Raw genomic sequence first — 22,136 nt, 5'->3', positions numbered from 1 at the left:
TTATTTGAATAAACCTACTGAAAGGCATCCATTAGCCCTCCAGTGGCTGACCCTTTGCAGCATGCTTTCCTGTTAAGTACAGCCTTGTTTTGACAACCCTACCATGAGCGCCATGAGCTTATATTTGGCCGGCCTGCAGCGCAGGAATGCTGACCATGAAATGCCTGTGAGTTTTGGCCCAGAAAGAACACACTCACTGCCAGGGACCTACGTTTCTACCCCGAATGAATCCACACAAAATATTGCTCGCTGGTGCTCTTTTATTATCAAATACTGTTTATTTAGTGTTGTCATTAAAGTTGAGATAGATACGCTGGATTTATTTACAACATGCTGGAAAGGGAACTTGCATTGAGTTACCTTAAAAACATGTGAAATTAGTAACATTCTACAACTTTCATCTTTTCACTAAATCCATGGCATCTGTGTGTAATTGTACTTGAAGACTTCAGACATTTCCAGAACTTTTTCTTCGGTTTATGCAGTCTGTATTCCTACTGAGCTCGCGGTGCAAGCTCGTCAGCAAGGCTCGAAGTCTTTCAGACTAACACGTCAATATTTCCAGCAGACGCAACTACAAATCATGACATCATGATGAATTACATCCATTGTGAATTTCATGCTGGATAAACAAGCCACCGTGATACACCGATCCCCATGGTCCTGAAGTCCTTTGCTACAACTCATTTACTCTTCCAGGGACGCCATGCTTGTACTCAGTTTGATTAAAGGATTTTTCACATTCCATGCTTCCCTGCGGTTACTTAATTAAGTCCGTCCCTTGAATGTGTTCATGCATGTGTAGCTTCCTGCAAACTTGTGGATTTCTTCCAGAGCACCCTGTGGTAAGAGGCTGTGGCAAAAATAAAAAGAAGAAAGAAAGAAAATCAAGCATCCACATGGAAAGTTTTTTTTCCCCAACAATGAAACAGCAGTGTTAGCAAACTGACCTCTTGAGAATGACGAGAACGTGCATGGTCCATGGCAGCACAACAAACGCAGTGTTAGTCCTGACTGCATCTACAGTCCTGTGAGCCACCATTTCAGGATTCAGAGGAGGAAATAGCTGAGGGAACCTGTCAAGCATAATAAATTGACCAAAGAATGGGAATAATGATACTAATGAAATCATTTAATTTCTGTTTGCACCACTTGGCTAGGTTACACTATCAGTACCTGACTCGCATGCCCTGAAACATCTCTGTGTCTGTATGGAAGGGGAGTATGGTGGTGCAGTCCACTCCTGGACAATCCAGCAAGCCTAGAGTGAGACTCTCCATGAAGGCGTAGGCTGATGCTTTGGATGTGCAGTAGTCGATGGCCCCAGGGATGGACGAGAGCGAGAGGATGGAGTTGATGCACACCACGTGGCCGTGGCGCAGCTCCAACATGCGAGGCAAGAAAGCCTTAGTGGTCTGTTGGGAAAAGATACAGGACCCATTTCACATTATTCAGCTTCTGCATGCTGTTCCTACAGCTAGTTTGAGGAATCAATAACGAAACAGAAAGATTATTGTGATGCTGTGGGATTCAGTAAGTCCCGAAAATCACGTAGCCTGCTAGACTGATTCATTTAGCAGATGTTTTTTAATATTGGCTCACGTTCGACGTTTGATCTCAAAACAAAGGATTAATAGATTGTGAACTACTATTATTACATCTGTCCATTGGCCTTGCCATGCCCCAACATATCAAAGGATCCTCTTTCATCTCCTTCATGTGTTTTAAATTAGGAGCTCAACAAATTAACTACCACCTTCGGCAGTGGTTACTTAACATATATCTAAAACATATGAACGTCACCTCTGATTATCGTTGCCTATAAATTTGTTCTGAGAATTGTAGACAAATGTTGGACTGATAGAATCGACCAGATTTCCTCTGAACATTCCTGTAATACAGTCTCAACTTCACTCTCAGAGTTTTATTGGAAATGCAGCTCTGGGACATTTTTTTGAAGAGCAGCCAGTTATCATGACTGGGTTTGTTGTTTCCGAACGTCTGTATAAGAGCCTCTTGATTGTTTCATATGAGGAATGTGATGTTTAAAACAGATTTTTTTCTCTTCTTGGCAATAACATTGATTAATTATGAAAGGAATATTCCAAAACAGATAGTAAGCCAAACGATTGGAAAGTGTTTAAATAAGTTAGAGATGTTTTGAAATTCACAAAGAAGCCCGTGTACAATTGTTGGGTTCACTAGAAGGTTACTGTGGGATAAAACTGTTGCATGTGCTCAAGAGAACAGAATGAGCCTGAACTCTGGTGTTTGTCCTTTTACTTACCCAGAACTGCCCAAGTGTGTTGATGTGCTGCGTTTTAAGAAGGGCATCATCGTCACTGTTTATCAGACTTTTCCCATGAACCACTGCTGCATTGTTCACCAGAATAGTAACATCCCCAACCTTTTAAAGAAGCAGAAACATTGCAGTTTATTGATCTCTCCAGAGATATTTGTGTTACTTTGTGTGTGTGTGTGTGTGTGTGTGTGTGTGTGTGTGTGTGTGTGTGTGTGTGTGTGTGTATATATATATATATATATATATATATATATATATATATATATATATATATATATGACATTTATCATTCCAGACATTTCCTTTGATGACGGATGATAAGTTTGAGTTTTTAAAGCCAAATAAGTTCAAAAGAGATTTATTATAGTTCAATTTCTTCTCCACTAATTCTGCCTTTAGGTGTTTTGCTGTAAATGAATTCCTTTAATCTAATGTTGATGGACATCATGTACCAAGAGGTGCTGCCTGTTCATTCCCTGAAGTAAGATTCTTCTCCTTAGAGGTGAAGTGAGCAGTGTGAATATGGTGGGTGTTTTTTTTTGTTTGTTTGTTTTTTTACTTTAACGTTACCTTTTCCCTCACCACCTTGGCCTGCTCATACACCTCCTCCCTGTTTCCTACATCACACACAAAGTAGTGGCATTCTGTCCCTGTCATGGAGATCTCCTCACACGTCTCTCGCAGGCACTTCTCCGTACGGCCCCAAAGAATTATCTGAAGGAAAATCAAAATCAGAATCAAGGCGATAAGAATACAGCTTCAGGATTAATCCGCTACTCAAGTTTTTTTAAATCCTTATTGTTCCCAAACACATCTGTCCTGCATGAGATTACCACAAGGATTTCAGCATGTTCCTGTTGATTCACAACCCATTAATGGTTATTAAATTGGAACTAAGCATTTATGATGTGATTATACAACACAAATTTCATACGCACCTTTTCTAACAGTAAAGGATGTAGAAAGAGACAATTCCTGTTACTCATATTTTGCCCATGTGCAATAAGACCAAAATTTAGGCACTTTTATTGGCCATTTTCTTAAAAATGATACCACGAGTTCTTTACTCTGAAATAGTGTCATTTATAAAACAATAACCTGGACAATTTTATAGCTGGACTTTAGGGTTTGACACAAAGGTTTATTGGCCGCCACAGCAATTGCCCTTAGCCTCTTTTTATAAGTTAGTTTTTCTATTGTGGTTAGTTTTTATTGCATTGTGGAGATGTTTGTCTGTGGAAATTGTGCATAAAGTCTGTTCCTCAACCATACAGTATGTCTACGTATGACTTCTGTTCTGTATCATACAGTATCATACTTAGACTTTAGTTTGAGGAACATTAAGCTTCCCTTTAACGCAACCCAGAACAGACAACAATCCCTGTCATCGCCAAAAATCGTTACACAAACAAAGAGCTGAAGTTCCTTTGGGGAAAAGTCGATGATGTATTCCTGTATCTTTTTTGCAGAAGAGTTAGTGAGAGTGATAGCAGACAGGGTCGGACTGCGGGGGCTGCTCCACTCACTGGCTATTAGATGTGTCATTCAGACAGGGGGTCAAAGAAAGGTAACACAAGAATGAGTCCTCCTCCCTCAGCCCGTCCATCTTCATCTCTCTCACTCATACACAAACACACACGCTCAAAGGCATTACACGGTTCAGTCGCCTGATGAGTCCTTTCTTGTCTGCTTAATATCTCAGCGAGAGAGAAGAGAAAAGAGAAAGACAGAAATAGAGAGACAGAGGAGTTGGGTCAGTAAGAAGCAGGTGTGGGCTCTTCAAGAACGGCAAGCCACCTGACTCATGCCCACTCGGTGTCGCAATCAACACACACAGTCCCATAATCAGTAAAAGTTCGTGCATCAGGGCCGACGGGGTCAGACTTGGGCCATGGAGCCCTTGCCGCTGTGCTTTTACCTCGAGCCGACACATTTACATACACTCCAGCTCCCTTATGGGAATTTTATTCTGTACTTACATGCCAGTGTTTTTTTTTTCCCATCTCCCTTATTTCACATCAATGCAAAAACTAATTATATAAATCAGCTTCATAGTCATATAAATTCACACATTTGCTTTTGGTCTGTGAATCAAGCAGGACATGAGTAAACATTAAGAATCATTTCAAGGATCAAATCAGTGAGACTAAAAAAAATGTCTTCCAGTTTATCAGTCTCAGGACAACAGATAAGTGGAATGCTTTCCTGACATGTGTATGCCTGTTTCGTTTGGCTTCCTCACAAACACACATTCACTCACTCAGCTCTATTCCTGTGGCTTCCAGTTTGAGTCTTTCTGAAGCCTGCACAATAACGCTAATGACATCACCAGCCCTACTCCACTAAAACTGGCTGACCTACCAATGAACTTGGCTGTAATAACCAATCTGTAAGGTGTTCTTTGCCTACTACACCACCTGCATGTGATCCATTCACACACCCACACCACACAGATGTACACGCCTACACCGACAAGCATGATCTCCTCACGTATGCTCACCTTGGATTACATGCATAATCTTGTAACGAACAGTTATTCCTGTCACTTGGTCTTGTCAGGAAAAACCTTGCACCTGAACGATATCAGATATCTTCCTATAGTTTTTTTTTTAAGGTTCTTTTTAAACTTTTAAAGGATTGTTCTCGAGCTTGAATTTTGACTGTGCTGCCAAGAAAATCGTGTTCATGATGTGTTGAACTTTGGTGAACTTCTGGTTCAATGTAAGGTTTTTTTCCCCCTCTTATTGAGTACAGGGAAGTTATGAGGGAGAAGGTTAAAAAGTCACAGATCATTTAAACTCAACAAAACAGTCAGTCTTGCCTGTCAGCACTCCATTGTGGGGCATTTGTAAAGGCAGAAAGGCTTAGGAAACACCTGTGTTTGTGTGCCCGCAGAGGAGAATCTGAGGAGGTACATGAAACACAACCGAGTCTGCATTCATCTGAATCCAAGTACTATGTGTAGAGTCTAGACTTCAACTAATGCCATCACGTGGAGAAAGTATAGTGTTGGAGCAAACTTTGTGGGTATGTTTACATATTTTGTGCATGGTTAGTAAGATGCTGGTTTACTGGGGGAAAGTAATTCTAACTCATTTAACTTCAGTATTTTCACAGAGTTGAAAATGAAAGAGTAAACATTTATTCAGTAATCTTGTAAGATCTGGCACGTTTCCTGAATGGATATTACATGCATTATGTAGGGCTGTGATAAACTCTGTAGTACAAAATGCCAGATTGAAATCTTTTCCAGTCTTTCTGTTTCATATTCAAACCCCCAATGCCAGGAATTACCTGCAGAGTGGCTCACTAACGTGCTCATTCAGAGTACTCCTTTAAATGCACCCTGTAGATTATTTTGTAGCCTTTAAGAAGAACTTTTGTACCTTTTTGGCTCCTTGCTTGGCGAATTCTTTTGCCAAGTGGCGTCCGATTCCTCTGCCTCCTCCGGTGATGAGCACCACATCCACGGCGAGATCTTTGCGTTTTTGCGGCATCAGCCAACGCGCCCCGGCTTTCAGGACGCACAGGAAGATTTGGATAGGAAACAGCATCGCGCAGCACAACAACTTCAGATCCATCATTCTGATCAAGAGAAATGTCCGATTGTATGCTTATCGTATTTGGAATCAATAGCAAGAAATCTGAGGGTTTATATTTTTAAAAACAAAAGTCCTTTCCGGTATGAAGTTAACCTGTGCGCCAGGTGTCCAAGTTGAGCTGAAACTTGTGTAAGTGAAGTGTTTCTCTGACTGACGCGCACTGAGTCCGTGTTACGAGCCTGACGCACTGATAAGTGAGAGAAGTGGGACGGTGCTCGTATGTACCGCCTCAGCATCAGAGCGCACTGTGACTGATGGAGACACTCGATGGAAGACGCCTCTGAACTTTCAGAGATCATCGTGACTTCATTTTCCACTGCGATCATTATGATTTTACGCTTGCTTCTGAAAATTAAACCCACTTCACCCATGAAAAGTCATAGAAAATCATCTATTCGTTTCCTTTTTGCTTGATGGGTTAGGCTTCTTGCATGAACTCCTTCTAATAAAGGTACATGCAGGTTAAAATGCACACACTGTAGATGTTAAGAGCTGATTTAAGACGATTTATGGGCTTTGGACTATAGTTTTTGTACTATTTCTCTTTACCAATGAAATCTTTCTGTATTGAGCTACTTCTCTTGCTTTTTATAGGCAATAAACTCATAGAAAGAGCCCTTTAAAGTTTCTACAGCAGTCCTTTAGGCTTTCTGAAAGAATTTCCCCAGTGAACCTATTCACATATAAATCTGTACAGTTCTACATTTAAGCTTAGGAAGTTCTTTCAGAGATGCAGCTGAAGGTGTTTTCTATCTATCTATCTATCTATCTATCTATCTATCTATCTATCTATCTATCTATCTATCTATCTATCTATCTATCTATCTATCTATTCATTCATTCATTCATTCATTCATTCATTCATCAGTAACTCCTTTATCCTGGTCCGTGTCACTGTGGATCTGAAGCCTATATTAGGAATAAAGGGACACAACCTGGATCGCACATCAGTTACAGGACACCACACACACACACACACACACACACACACACACACACACACACACACACACACACACACACACACACACACACACATACACACACACACACACATACCCAGAGACACAGTCACACTGATTTACACCTGGGGGTGATTTAGCATAGCTGTTCTGGTGTGTTTTTGGGAAGAGGGAGGAAACCCATGAGGACACATAATAAACATGCACAGAAACCACACACAGACAGTAAGTCGAGCTCAGGACTAAACTGGGACCCTGGAGCTACATATCAGCATCCACTGCACCACAGTGCCACACAGGGCTCATCGCTTTCCATAAATATCTCTGTAAATCTTCAATAATATAAACCCGTGGGGTATGTAAAGCACAGGCTGTGATTTATTTTTTAATTCTGTTATACAGGAAATGACAACCCACTCTTATCAAGGTTATATTTATTACTGAGTTCTTCTAATTAATAGCTTCGACTGGCCATGTAAAATGAACCCAAACCACAGTAACTGGAAAAAAAGTAAGAAACAATGTCAACTTTAGCTTAATTGTTCTGTCTGTGCAAAGTTAAGGAATAAAAAGTTGTATAAGCTATGATTCACCTAGCATTTAAATAGTTTGCTTATTTTCATGAAATGAATCTGTGCCAAAGGGGTCTGTGGAATATATCATAAGGTCCATCGAATTGTATTATGTGTATACAATTAAAAGGAGGTGTGGCTGCTGAACATTTGAGAACTCCTGATGTAGACCAGAAAGTGTTTTTTGTTGTTGTTGTTGTTGTTGTTGTTGCTTTGTTTTTCACCTTTAAAGGTTAGAAATAAATGGATTTTGTATATTTTTTTATATTGGGAAAAGGTGTTCTCTATAAACCCCTTCAACACAATGTCTTCCTTATTCACACACTTTTAATGAAGCAGCAAAACCCACATTTTAATAACAGTACAGTCAACTTTTCATAACAGTACAAACCAAATTTGTAATTTGTGTCTAGAAGTCTCTACTGCCATCTACTGGTCCGATCTTGCAGGTAACGCTGACGTCAGGTCCATTTGTCCAATGGTCTAGATGGCAGGTGGCATTTTGCGCTTTCATATATTGTAGCTCACATGCACAGTTTTTCATTCAGGAACAGAACTGTTGCTCAGCTAGTCTGTATTCAGTCTTGTCAGGTGAACTGTAGATGTCAGGGAGAGGAAAGATCATCTGTGTTCTTCTGTGTTTGTTCATGTAAACTCCAGGATAAGTAACAGCATCAGTATAGTGAGTGTGGGTCCACATACAAGTCCACTCGAGTCAGCAACTACAAGGCAGAACACAGTCATAAAAAGATGACACAGTTTACACACAGCATTCTATCTCACAATAGCACAAATATTTCTAACACAATTTTATCCTGTAGTGATTACATATTGGGTTCATCATATGCCTTACCATTTAAGTGATGTGTCTCCTTCTTTATCCGTGGATTTTCTATTTAAATGGAAAACAAATATGAGACCAAAATTCTGAATAGAGCATTATAGGTGTTGTCCAAATTTTTGTTTTAAAATTTAAGGCAAATATATAATGCATATATAAAGGCAGTGGTAGCTCAGTTGTTAAACTATTGATTGAAAGGTTGTGAGTTCAAATCTCAGGACCACCAATCTGCCACTGAGTAAGTGAATAAGGCCCTCGTGTGTATAAATAAGTCGTTCTGTATAAGGGAGTGTGCAAAATGCTGTAAATGTACTGTACCTTATATGCACCATGTTTCATAGTTATGCATTAAGTGTACTAGAGCAGGATTGTTCTGATTTTATTTTCTTATTCACTGAGACCATTAGGTGGGTGTTTTGGTAATTATAAGTAACTGAAATGCCTTCAGCCATGAAACTACCCTCACACTGATTGGTTCTCTAGACACTGACACTACAGTCTATATAGCGTGTTTCTCTATCCCTTCTCTATATCCCAACCCTTTATTATGCAGATTGAACAGAGATTTTCATCCTTACCCTCCTCCTCCCAGCAGCATGTTCCTAATATGTCTATGTGTGCTGGTTCAGCAGGCAAGTCTCCATACACACCCAGCAGCAGCAGCAGTGGATCATTAACTTTATTCTGAGAGTTGTCATGACTGAACTGTGTTTAATTCTGACTGAACACCATGGGTGTGTGGGTGTGAGTGTGTGTCTGATACTTACCAAACACAATGAGGCGTGTGTGTGTGTTGGTGGAGCCAAGTGGATTCTCAGCAGTGCACCGGTACATGGAGCCGTTGAGCTCTGCAGGCACTCTTTCAAGAACCAGAACTTTGCCTTCTCTCTCAGCGCTGCCATCCAGCAATAGTCCACCGACACGCGTCCATGTGAACAAGGGCTCTGGAAATACCTCATTCTGTATCACATGCAAATACACAGAAATATACATCTTTAACATCAGACACACATGCCAAATGCACTCAAATAAACAATAAAAAAAAAAAAACATTGGCTAAGCATGAAGTATGCACACGTGTAGGCCAAACCAAGTTCAAATGTAAACAAGCTTATTTAAAAGTTAATAAGATTTGGAATCATATGTATGTATGTATGTATGTATGTATGTATGTATGTATGTATGTATGTATGTATGTATGTATGTATGTATGTATGTATGTATGTGTTTATGTATGTATGTATGTATGTATGTATGTATCTATGTATGTATGTATGTATGTATGTATGTATGTATGTATGTATGTATGTATGTATGTATGTATGTATCTATCTATCTATCTATCTATCTATCTATCTATCTATCTATCTATCTATCTATCTATCTATCTATCTATCTATCTATCTATCTATCTATCTATCTATCTATTTAATGAATGTCATTTGTAATCTGAGCCAAAAAAAATTAGAAGACAGTTTATCAGTCATCTTAAATACAATTTTATATGTTCCAGCATTATCCTAGTCTCATACTTTGTGGATATTTTTTGCTCCATGATATACATAAAAAAAATAGATACAAATATCAGTCTTCTTGTGCCAGTAGGATGCAAGGTTTGCAACATAAATCAAAGCAACCAGATATCAGATTAGTCATTGTAATGCAAAAGGATTGGAAAATGTAACTGAAAATTGTACACAAAATACAAAAGCCAGCATCACTCGGTATTCTACAGTTCATTGTTTATCATGAAGAAAAAAATCAGCAATGTATGAGACTAGGATAAAGATTGAATATTTGTGTATTTGAGCTGTTAACAGACAGATGAAATGGATTTAGGTGGTTTGTTTTAGCTCAGATATTTTGTTAGATTTTGGTTTTCTTCTCTTTGAAAATGAGTTAAAATATCAGGAGCTTGTGCTTGGGACACAAGGCTTGCAACATAAATCAAAGATGCCTGACACCAGATGTTACTGCAAACGCTGAAAGATATTGCTGAAAAGATATTGCCAACAGCTTTGTACTATACTCTGTATTGTACAAAGCTCAGAGCTGAGTTGTAGGCTTACTGTAGGCTTACAACTGAGATATTTTACACAGTCATATCACGGTTGAGTTGCGGGTGTTCAGAGTACAATGCCATCATTCTATCGCCGTATAAAGCGGTAAACGTGTGTCATTTCTCATGTGCTATCAGGAAGTCCTCAGGTTCTCCTAGTCAGTTCGGGCGTGAGGAGCTAAAAGCTACACGTCAAACCGACAAATCTTCAGTAACCTCAAGAAAATAAATGTGTTCACTGAATCAGTGAATAGAAAGTCAACACACTTAACAACTATGAATATATGAATACCTTTACAGAACTTTTTGACAATTTGATAACTTTGCAGATATAGACAAAATTGTTAATGACAGTTACTACTTACATACAACACAGGAAACCTTCAGTCAGTTATGAAGTGAAAGCGCATACATTAGCAGTAACGATCAAGAAACGTGTTGCTGAGAAAACCGAAGTCCTTCTGGAAGTTGCTCTGACCTTCGTGTTTTTAAACTGTCTTAAGTGGAACCTGTTCATATTTCTACTGAAATATAATGACATTTTCAAAACTCCAGCTTTTTAGTAAGACACACTCACTGTCCACTTATAACGCTAAGGACATTGTCCACGTTATTGTTTTTTGCACCAGTTTGAGTAAACCTGTGACACTGCTGTGTGTGAAAATCCCAATAGATCAGCAGTTCCTGAAATATTCAAACCAGCCCATCTGACACCAACAACATGGTTAATGTCACAAAGATCAAACTATTCCCACATGGACAGTGAGTGGAAGTCATAAGTAAATGACACGTCTTATGCTCTTACCCCCTTTGTTCCCACTTGGAATCCCTCCACGGTGATGCGCACAGTGTCTCCCACTTTTACTTTGCTTGGAGTCATGGAGAGTTTTGGTCCCTTTGGAGCAGCTTAATATAAAGCAAAAGATGACAAAATTCTGGTTGGTGATACTCATGTGATGGTTTGTTAACTGTAAAAGTGAAGATTGTTTCTCATTATATTGAGTTTTTACATTTTCAAAGAAGTTGATACTAAACTAAATCTAAAGATTTCGATTATGGATCCAGTGATATGGGAAGGAAATTTTTATATGACTCATGATACTCATATGAGGTCATGGTTACAGTCACGAGTGATGACTGCTATTAGTGCTTGGAAAGAAGCAAACAGGAAACCACTCTGGTGCTTCTTCACTTTAGTCACAGAAGTCATTAGCTGCATCTGTGATAAGCAAAGCTTTGCAGTTGAGTATATTTCTGTCTGTATTCATGCAGATGTAACTATATATAATTTTCTTGGTTCCTGCAGGCTTGATGTTTCATATCATTCAAGCATTTTTTTATTTTAGTCAGAGTGAATTCATACTCACAGAGTGTGACTTCAGCTTGCATGGGCATGGAGAGAGCTGGGTGCTTGACCTCACAGCTAAACAGTGCGTCATTGTCGAGCTGTGGGTTCAGATGCCAGGTGAGCATGGCCTGTACCTGCATGGTGCTGTCCATGAGCTCAGTCTGTGTGTGGTTGAAGTAGTAGAGTGGGCTGGAGCTGAGAACCCAGCGTGGAAACTCCCTGCTCACCACCGTCTCTGGGATGATCTCAGTAGTAGGATTGGCACTCCCTTGACCCAGAGCTCCTGGAGTGAGGCTGTGGCGAGGACGAGCCCGGTCCAATCTCATCGGCTCGATGTCTGGCTCCAGGTGAGATAGGGATTTCTGACGCTTGGTGTCATCAAGCTCTCGGCTAATCAATGGCCTGCTGCGTTCGGCCGAGCGCAAACCTCTGTTCTGAGCTGCCTCTGATGGCTGGGCTGAGGGAAGCACCTCGATCATTTCGCCATCTCTCTTAAAGTGTACCTGAGAGACAAGAGACAGCGAGAACAAAGCGAGAAAACATAACAAACAAAAATTATACACCGGAAATTCAAAGAAAACAAACAGATGTTCTCTTCAGCAGCTTGCACACCGAGCTTATTTGACAAGTTTAATTTCTGTCATTTTTTATAGACAAATTAAAAAAGAACACAATCATGTCGTTTTTAAGTGATTTCTAACAGGATCGTATCTTGTATATGTTTTGAGGAACCATATGCAAGTGTTACATAATGCCATGTCAAAGGAAGTTTAAAAAAAAATCATATTCACCATTAATATTGCCATTATGGGATATCTAAATTTTATTTAGATTCTTTTAATGAAATAAAAAATAATGAAATAATGTTTTTTTGTTAATGCATGCGTATACACCAGCCTCACGTAGAATCCTTATCCTTACCTTTCATGTCTTTTTTAAAAATAATATTTTCTACAACTGAGATGAATATCAGATATAAATGATAAAACATTGAGTATTTTAAATGACACTTGTGACACGTTACAATAATTGATCAATAATGATAGAGTTTAATAATTAAAAATTTGAAATGACTTTATGGAATTTTAGGCTTTATTATTTTCTAAGGAAGACAAATCAGAGATGTACCACAGGAGCGGGTTTTCCTCCAGTCACAATGCATATGAGTGTGAAGTTTTGAGCCTCATAGCGATTGAACCGTGCCGGTTGGTCAGCTGCAATTAGAGAGATGGATTTTGGAGGTGCTACAAAATGAAAAAAAAAAAAAAAACCCACAGAGTTAATTTGTGCATTCAATTATCTGAAGCAGAGTAATGACACAAGTTTGGAACATCGTAGTGGTCACTGAAACAGAAAATTTGAAGGGCAGTAGAAAAGCCCACAGTTAGGTTTCTGCCTATCTGTTTAATTAAAGACTTTTAATTACAGCCAAATTGTGATCATACCATTAATCAAGCTATGACCGTGAGTAATCAAGGCACCACGATAACATAATATACAATACATTTAAAAAGTCTATGCATCTCCTGCACACAGACTGATTTAGGTCATTCTCCAGATTTCTAGCTGTTTTCAGGTCCGGGCTTTAGCTAGCTCATTCAAAATTGTCGATCTTTCAAGGAGAAGAAGAAGAAGAAGAAGAAGAAGAAGAAGCTCTGATTTGTAACATATACATTACAGCACTGTGAAATTCTTCATTTGAAAATCTCAGCCTGTTAGGGCGCTGGGGTCAGAGTGCCGAGTGCTCAATGGCCCAGCAGTGGCAGCAAGGCAGTGTAGAAGCTTGAACCCCTGATCATCTGATCAGAAACAAAAAATAATTATTTTGTTGATTTGGATGTATCCTTAAAGGTGATATTTCCTCTTTAGCTTACACATGAAGGTGATTCCCTCCATGATTCCCACCACCTTGATAAAAGCCCCAGGTCTGGCCGAAGAAAAGCATCTCTAAAGCTTGATTCTGACACCAGCGTGTTGCATCATGAGTATGGTGGTTGTTTGTAGTGCGATCTGGTTTTTTGCACAAAACATTCATTTTGGAATTATAAAAGAATTATTAATTTTGGAAATAGATCTTGTTTTTGTTTTTTTTTTTTGTGAGAAAGATTGAGGCCACCCTACCCCATAGCCCAGACAACCTGAGCTTGAATGGGACAGGGTTTAATTCTCACTTCTGCTCTGTGTATGCAGAGCTTGAATGCTCTCCAGTTGTTTCAGGGGTTTCCTCCAGGTACTCCAGTTTCGTCCCCAGTCCAAAGACACGTGATGGCTGATTGACATGACATCATCTCTAAATTATTTGTAGTGTGTGAATGGGGCTGTGTACAGGTGTGTCCATGCCAATAGGATGACACCGTGTCCGTGGATGGATAAGATTGAATGTGATTATTTAATTCTGAAAACAGTAACGCTCTCAATTATAAAAGGATATATCCAACCAGGTTACTTTTTTTATTTTCCGTATTTTCCTGTCTTCCCCTTCTCATGCAATTATCAGTTTAATTGATAGCTGAATGGTAACTAAACAGTCTTTACAGCTATAGTGAGCAGAAAAGCATTTCCGAAGACGCAACACATCAGGCTCAATGAAACACAATGTTTTCCTAATAAAGTCTTTGGACGCTGGGTAATTCACTACAAGGATGTTTTAAAATAGTGCTTAAGTGTCCAGCTTTTAATATATAGTACAATACACAATTCTAACTTATGAGTTATTAAAAGAATTTCTAAACATATCAAACTGTGCTTGTCACAGCATGCTTATCTTTCAAGCATTACACACTCAATTAACAAAACAAGCTAGCAGAGTAGGATTAACAGCTTCCCCAAGAGACAAAATCCAGCAAAAATAGCATGCAAGCTAAAACAAAAAATACAAGCAATACATTTATACATCCAGAGACAAAGACAACTACAGCCATTGTGTTGAAGAGAATGGCATATATAGAGGAGAGAACCGATTACAGGCTGCTTAGTGCACTGCTAAATGTGTGGGTGGTACAAATAAAAGCACAACTAATAAAACATGTAATAATAAACTATATAAAGAGTGAAACCTACACATAACAGCAAGTGTTATGCTTCCAGATGCTAAGACCACCTTCTCTCTGGATGCTCTGTCGTAGATTCCCACGTGGCATTCATATGGCCCGTTGTCTTCCATCTGTACTTCGGGCAACCTAACGCACAGAACAAGTTACAGAAACAGCAAAGATTCTCACAGGGAAACAATAGACAGGATAGGAACCTTACCTAACAGTTGACTGGTAAACAAGATCTTCTCTTTTGCGAAAGTCCTCCATGTGGGAGAAATTGGTGTTGTACATGGCATCATAAGTAAAGATTTTCTGCTTCGAGCTACCCCCTTCTGTAACCTAGAAAATATTCAACTTTTACTCAGGAAGAGAAGGCCAGTATAACTGTGTGTAAGAGATTTAATGTAGATAATTAATCTGTACAATGAAATAAAGCGACACTTTAATTACATCAGGCTAAACTGGGTAAAGAGTTATGATTTATGCTTTAGCAGGTATTAATAAAACAAAAACTAATTCGGTTGTGTGTTCTGCAAATGAAGCAGCAGCGTTTTAATAAAAAATGTCATCACATCATGAAAGGGAAAACACATTCTGGCAAACAGCTACAGCCCTGAAATTAAATGCACATACACAGAAACTCATCTGTCAAGGCTGTAGCCCAGCATGCCTGAAAAACCATCCGAAAATGAAAAAGGCTTGTCCCAGAACCACTGAACCATGATCTTTTAATCCTGAATAGAATTTTCATATTTTAGGCACTTTCATCTAACGCTGTATCAGAAGTGGGGCAACACAACATATGCAAGAAAATGAATGACTGCCTCTTTAAGTAACTAATACAAATGATGGTGCCTGAAAGCTCTGAGTTCACTCACCCGAAACCACACGATTTCTCTCAGGTTGCCGTCAGTCCTGAAATTGCACTTCAAAGTCACTGTATCTCCCATGACCACAGGCGGGAGAGGCTCGATACTGACTGTCAAATATCCTGCAGGACAGAACGGAGATCACACACTGAAACTGTAGCCCCCCAACCCCCCCCTCATTTCCCAACATCTGCTCTAATTAAAGTCCATTAAATATTTATTCACCATGTTGGACTTTCTCAACTCCACAAATTAAAAATAATATATTTCTGAAACATAAAAATAACAGTGAAAACTAATTTTGAAATAGCGGGGCCAAGAGCAGGCCAAGGAAAGAGGTCCCACCACTAAATGATGTCATGAATACTTTATGTGGTATGAATCCAGAGGGCACAGCTTACTGTAGCTCTTAAACTAATATTATCTACCAGTACAAACCAAGTCAAAAATAATCACTGAATGACATTATGAACGAATGTTTTTTACAAATGTATTTGTATAACAGTTTTAACTATACAAATGATCACAAAGCATTGTTACAGAAATCCATCTATTTAGATTCCTTATAAGCAAGCTAGCGCTGAAAATATGGAGAGGAACCAGATTCCCATCCTTAGTTGATACCAGATTATATGTTGGATTATATGTAATTAACAATATACATCTGTAGAAGCGTAAAGCCTAAAAATGCACAGGATCCTCAGTACAGTATGAACATATTTCGAATGAAAGACTTTATCATTACAGGAGTAGCTATTAGGTCCAAACTACTGTATGCACAACACATTATTCACTGAAGCAGCGGTGAGAAAGTTACTGTCCTTGAATTCGTTCCATGTTAAAAAGGGTTTCAATGAGCTTTAAAACTACATATACTGTATGTCAAACCTAATCTGTTGAGATCTTCTGAAACCTGCCACAAGGTCACAAATTAAAAAGAAATAAAACATGACAGGCTCTTATAGAAAATAATTAAAAAAGCACAAAGGGCCATTACTACTATGCTGAAGCAATTTTCTACAATTAAATGAAGTTTTATTATTTTCTATTTACCAGTGATTTAACAGGCAGGCACCAGATCCTCTGTGCTGAAATATGTCTTATGGTGGAAAACTCACTGAGACTGTCGACCATAAATAATAAATAGAGGCAACTATTGCTTAAATAATAAGACTAAAAAGACAAAAACCTATCTATTACTAGGCTTGGGTTATTTGTACATAAGTGTGAACGAGCTAAAAGAACAATATATTAGAACAAGTGTGTTAATATTAATGTGTGGGTCGAGACAAAGCTGAGCTTGCTGAGCGACTACAGAGTTTGCTACAATTCTATCATATTTTTAGATTCACCTGAGGCATCCAGCAACTGCTGACAACCCATTTGCACTTTTATATGATTAGCAGAAATGGACCCCATTAAAACGCAATGCAGGAGAACTTCACTCTGTTAAAAAATGGATCTCATTCCATATATAGAAATATTAGCGAGTCAGTTGACACAAATAAAACTGCATAAACCATTCAAAAAGTCTCCAGTGTAGGATGCTGTACAATGCTGTCTGTCACAAATACAGTGGCCTACAAAATCCACCACTTTCTATGTATTGGCTCATCCACTATGACGTTTGTGGACAGATTATTTTTTCTCGTATATTTTTCCCCACTCTGTAATCCATAAGCTCTTCTCCCATCAACCAAGTGGTTCTGCCTGCTGCCCTAAATGCAGCTAAGAGACAGAGGCCAGAAGGTCATGTAATCCTACAGGCACTAAACCAAATAAATAAAATAACAAAAGCAGCTAACTCAGACAATGACTTATACATGCAGCTTTCTCAGGAAAAATGAAAAAAGATGTATTTTAAACACATATGCACAGGTTGCATTAGCTGTATCTCATCCCTTGCGTTAGTGCACGGTTTTCTAATCCTGGAGGCTGCATTGCATATTTCAGATGAATCAAAGGAATTTATTCCAATCAATTTTTTTTTTGAATAACGCCTTTAACGAACATCGTTGCTAAGCACCTTTACAGGAATCTAAAAATTTCTGTAAAACATTCAGACAGGCCTGGCATAAGTGTTAAAGCATCTGTGTGGAATCCATACACAAGTGTATAGGTGTTGGACCACTCTCAGGAGAGCTGTGACACTTACATGGTACCATGTGGTGCTGGTGTGAGTGTCTCAAGCATAGGAGCATTGTCAAGGTTGCTATTACTGCTCACTTTAGTAGACAAACACAGGCTGTTCTTCCACTTTGTAGGTGTGCAGATAATATAGAGACTAATTTTTTCCAGGTGCACTGTTTTTAATCAATGTCAGTTTCTGACCACATACATACTTTGGGTGGAAAATATTGGCAGGTAGACTATTCTTAACACACTAGTGTCACTCAGGCAGTCCAATTACATGGTCTACCTGATACACTCATACCAGCATCACACAGATTACTAGGCCACTACTATGTCAGTGTCGCTGCTGTCCTGAGAATATTCAATCCAACTCTTAGATCAAATCTCAGAGCTGGTTCTATGGTGGACACTTTCCACAGATATCCACCATAGCGGGCTGTAATCAGTAAGTATATAACTACCAAGCGCAACCATGTGGTACATTCACCTCATAAATAAACCACACGTCCGTCTGGTTTGCAGTGTTAAGGATGTGACTATAATGTATTGTGTTCAGGTGATTTAAGTAAATCATGCTTCAGGAGTATTTGATTGCAATAACACTGGCCACTTATGTTACCATAACAACAGCGAGTGTCTAGCTATCTAGCAATATTATATTGTTTTTACACAGGAAATATAGATCTTTGCTATTACTTTTTCTCAGCTGGACATACTGTAAGTGCTGCATTTATTACCCCATGCTATGTGTTGCCCCATATATATATTGCAGTCAGTTACCTCATGAAAATATATTCCAATTTTTCCTTTTTGTACTGAAATTAGTGTTATTTCTAAACATTTGGTCTGAAGTGTATGGTCAGTGTATTCAGCTGAAGGACATGTCCGTTCAGTTCATAGCTGAAAAGCACTGAATTTCTGCTACAGTAAGGCTTTTTAGTAAGGAAGCTGTCACAAGCTACTGTATTTACTGCACAATCACACCTGTCTATCGAGCAGTATCACTCACTCACACACACACACACACACACACACACACACACACACACACACACACACACACACACACACACACACACACACACACACCTGGACAATATGGGCCAGATAAACAAATTGTGCTATTTAGGAGCATTAATCATCTTTAAAAATGTAATGTGTACAAAATCCATTCATTAAATTACATAACCATTCATCACATTAGTGAATAATCTATCATTTTTGACTATAGAATTAGATTAGACAGATTTATTCTGTTTAAGTCTCATGTTGGATTCACAAGCCTGATATGCTCCATTACAGCTCTCAACAGACAACTATAATCTACAAAATATAGTTCATCTCAGTAGAAAAGGTTTAATGCATTCAACAGACGTTCAGAAAATCCCTCGATAACAGCTGGGACTGTAAGAAGGTGATGGAAGGAATGCAAAAGAGACTAAAATCCCTTTTACAAAGATAAGTCATTTATTATTAATATTAATATTAACAATATTAACATATATGAACTATTTGAGTTCATTTATTGAATTTTAATGTGATCTCTGTAAAATAAACATTCAGTGGTTATTACAAAATCTAACCAATAGTTTATAGTTTAATGTTGGAACACACACACACACACACACACACACACACACACACACACACACACACACACACACACACACACAAACACACACACACACACACAAACACACACACACATATATATATATATATATATATATATATATATATATATATATATATATATATATATATATTATACTATTATATATATATATAATATATATTAAATCTACAAATTTAGAAATATATATTACATCTATAAATGTATATTCCAAACATATGTGTATGTAACCATATACATACCAAATACACACACACACACACACACATACACACACACACACACACACACACACACACACACACACACACACACACACACACACACACACACATATGTTTGGAATATAAATTTATAGATGTAATATATATTATATATATATATATATATAATAATATAATATCCTATACAGCAGGACTTCTGAATTAAAAGTGTCAGATGTTTATAAGTTCAGAAAAGCTCCAGCTTAAGTTCCCTTTTTTATTCCATATAATAATGTCCTAAAAAAGCATAAAGCATAAACAGAGCAGACTACTGAAACTTACCCATCACTAAATTCACCAAGTCGGAGGACAGAAGCAGAAATAAAGTGAGCAGAATCTTCATGTTTCTAGTGTGAACGAATTCAACATCAAATGTCGGGTTCCCATTTTACATTCAAACCTCAGATGCTCTCACATGTGCCTCTGGTGTTAAAGTAGCGCTAATTAGCATGGCAAAATCGTCAAAATGATCCATTTTCATTTGGTTCAGGTTAAATGTTCCTCTTCCTCTGTATTCCAGTCAGGGGATCGGGTGCGAAGAAGTGCTGCTTGTGGCTGCATCGGGCGGGGATTAGCGCAGAAACACAATTCAACTGATGGGTATTACGAGTCACTTGCCAGAATCGATTCATTTGAACGACCCGTTTCATTGAATCGAGTCACAGCCATATATACAGACATATACTAGGGACATATATACTGGGGGGAAAAAACATGAAAAGCACTGCAGGTTTCTTTATCTTCCGGTGCTTTGTGTAATTTCTTATGATTTTTAGTATTACATTATGTGTGACTTGATATAATAATGTAAATGGTGTAAATGATTTAACAGTTGACCTCACTGCTGAAAATTGTACACTAAATGGCTAAATGTGGACACCTGCTCATCACACCCTTATACGGTTCTTTGCCAAGCTTTTGACACAAAGTTGGAAGAACACAACAGAATGTCTGTGACTCTGTAACTTTCTCTTCCCTGGAACTATGGTCTTCCAAATCTGTTCCAACGTGGCAGTACCTTTGTGCACATCACAAGCTTCAAAATGACATGGTTTACCAAGTCTAATCTGGTAGAACTTCAGTAGTTCTGACCTCGATCCCACTGACAATCCTCTGCAAATCAGGGCTTCTTAACTAATTCTGTAACTTTACTAATGTTCTTGTGGTTGAATGAGCACAAGTCCTAACATCCATGTTGCAGTAGAGAAAAGGAGAGCAACTTCATATTAATGCTCATATTTTTAAATGGGATGTTCTACAAATACATATGGGTGTGATGGTCTGGTGTCCACATACGTGCAAATTGCAAGCTCCAAAATGAAATAGTTTACCAAATCTAATCTGGTAGAACGTCAGTAGTCCTGCCTTCGATCCCACTGACAATCTTTGTGATGAACTTGAACATCTTCTTCAAATCATTGCTTTTTGCCTGACATAATTTTGTAACTTTACTAATGTTCTTGTGGTTGAGCACAAGTCCTCATATTAAGGCTCATATTTTTAAATGGGATGTTTAACAAGTACATATGGGTGTGATGGTCTGGTGTCCACATACTTTAGCAGCTCTGCTAAGCTACCAATTGTAGTGATACTATATTTTCAAGATTTCTTATCAATATGTTAGATTGAGCAGTAAATATCTGAGATTATTTAATGCCAATTTCTGTTAAAAACAACTTGTGAATTGTGTTGGTAATTCAGTACTTGTTCCTATCTAGCAGGACGTACTAGCTAACAACAACCGGTCTGCCAGTTTAACCAGTTTACTTTTTGTTTTTGTAGCTGGTCAGACTAAGTTGGATTTTTTCAAGCAGGGCTATAACTAATCCTAGATAAACGTTGATGGTTTTAATGTTTATATTGTGCACAAAAATTGTTCAGATAGTCAACATTTGGTGACCTTAGGGTAGTAGATTGATTTTCATTATAAGTTTTACATAACTTATGTTATATTCACATAAGAAATTAGGTTGTATTTTAGTCTGTGTTCAATGTATCAAGCATTTGTGGCTATATATAGGTAGAACTAGCAAATATTACATTAGCATACAACAGTACAAAAATGATTGTACTTTGAATATATCCTGGATCTGTAACTGAATCATTCAGTCCCTCATCAGTGACTCATTTTGCTTCAAGCAACAATTTAGATATGCAGATAATCCAAATTTAGGAAGTTCCTAAAAAGTAAACTAAACATAATAAACACAGTTATGTCTGCAATTTTAGATATAATCTAATTATGTAAACGAATGAGCCCTAGAAAGTTTCTGTTATCAGGGTGTGCTTTGTGCGCCGCTAAAAAAAACAACAACATTGATTCATTTTTGCTTGAGAATCGATTCCCCTGATTCATTTCAAAGAGTCAATCTAAGCGAACGGCTTCTTGTAGTTCACAATCAGTGTGCATTCTAACTGTCAAGCACAGCTGAATTAATATATTCTGAATGGCAAATAAAATATAACAGCTTGTTTTGAGTCCCTTTAGTCATAAATCTTAATCCTATCAATAGAATG

General features: G+C 38.2%; 2 protein-coding genes across 4 annotated transcripts; both read right to left on the bottom strand.

Moving 5' to 3' along the window:
• Positions 1–237: 237 nt before the first annotated feature.
• On the bottom strand, positions 238–6,147 carry dhrs3a (dehydrogenase/reductase (SDR family) member 3a). Its single transcript, XM_027170293.2, has 6 exons — positions 5,689–6,147; positions 2,873–3,016; positions 2,288–2,407; positions 1,177–1,415; positions 951–1,076; positions 238–853 (listed from the first exon to the last, which is right to left on the bottom strand). Exons 1-6 carry the CDS (start codon positions 5,884–5,886, stop codon positions 769–771), a joined length of 912 nt encoding a protein of 303 aa, XP_027026094.1. The 5' UTR covers positions 5,887–6,147; the 3' UTR covers positions 238–768.
• Positions 6,148–7,226: 1,079 nt separating this feature from the next.
• igsf21b (immunoglobin superfamily, member 21b) lies at positions 7,227–20,222 on the bottom strand. Of its 3 annotated transcripts, XM_027170295.2 has the most exons (11): positions 20,035–20,222; positions 19,902–19,907; positions 15,600–15,712; positions 14,939–15,060; positions 14,747–14,865; positions 12,815–12,930; positions 11,706–12,189; positions 11,144–11,244; positions 9,047–9,239; positions 8,292–8,330; positions 7,227–8,160 (listed from the first exon to the last, which is right to left on the bottom strand). In XM_027170295.2, the coding sequence occupies exons 2-11, from the start codon at positions 19,903–19,905 to the stop codon at positions 8,084–8,086; spliced, it is 1,368 nt and encodes a 455-aa protein (XP_027026096.1). In that variant the 5' UTR covers positions 19,906–19,907; positions 20,035–20,222; the 3' UTR covers positions 7,227–8,083. The 3 variants fall into 3 exon arrangements, with proteins under 3 accessions (XP_027026096.1, XP_027026095.1, XP_047662733.1); XM_027170294.2 differs by having other exon boundaries at positions 19,902–20,222; XM_047806777.1 differs by lacking the exons at positions 19,902–19,907; positions 20,035–20,222 and having other exon boundaries at positions 14,939–15,053.
• Positions 20,223–22,136: the final 1,914 nt, after the last annotated feature.

The sequence above is a fragment of the Tachysurus fulvidraco genome, chromosome 23 (genome assembly GCF_022655615.1).
Source record: "Tachysurus fulvidraco isolate hzauxx_2018 chromosome 23, HZAU_PFXX_2.0, whole genome shotgun sequence".
Lineage (NCBI taxonomy): Eukaryota > Metazoa > Chordata > Actinopteri > Siluriformes > Bagridae > Tachysurus > Tachysurus fulvidraco.
The sequence above is the reverse complement of the archived record's forward strand: the minus strand, read 5'-3'. Positions and strand labels throughout refer to the sequence as shown.

Bases quoted from the DNA above. Each gene is read 5' to 3' on its own strand.
- dhrs3a (XM_027170293.2), bottom strand. From the start codon at position 5,886: ATGATGGATCTGAAGTTGTTGTGCTGCGCGATGCTGTTTCCTATCCAA. The intron at 2,408-2,872 runs GTAACGTTAAAG...CTTCTTTAAAAG, and splicing joins CCAAGGTGGTGAGGGAAAAG to GTTGGGGATGTTACTATTCT. The intron at 1,416-2,287 runs GTAAGTAAAAGG...TTTTCCCAACAG, and splicing joins ACACACTTGGGCAGTTCTGG to ACCACTAAGGCTTTCTTGCC.
- igsf21b (XM_027170294.2), bottom strand. From the start codon at position 19,962: ATGAAGATTCTGCTCACTTTATTTCTGCTTCTGTCCTCCGACTTGGTG. The intron at 15,061-15,599 runs GTGAGTGAACTC...AATATTTTCTAG, and splicing joins GAGAAATCGTGTGGTTTCGG to GTTACAGAAGGGGGTAGCTC. The intron at 11,245-11,705 runs GTGAGTATGAAT...CTTTATATTAAG, and splicing joins GCAAGCTGAAGTCACACTCT to CTGCTCCAAAGGGACCAAAA.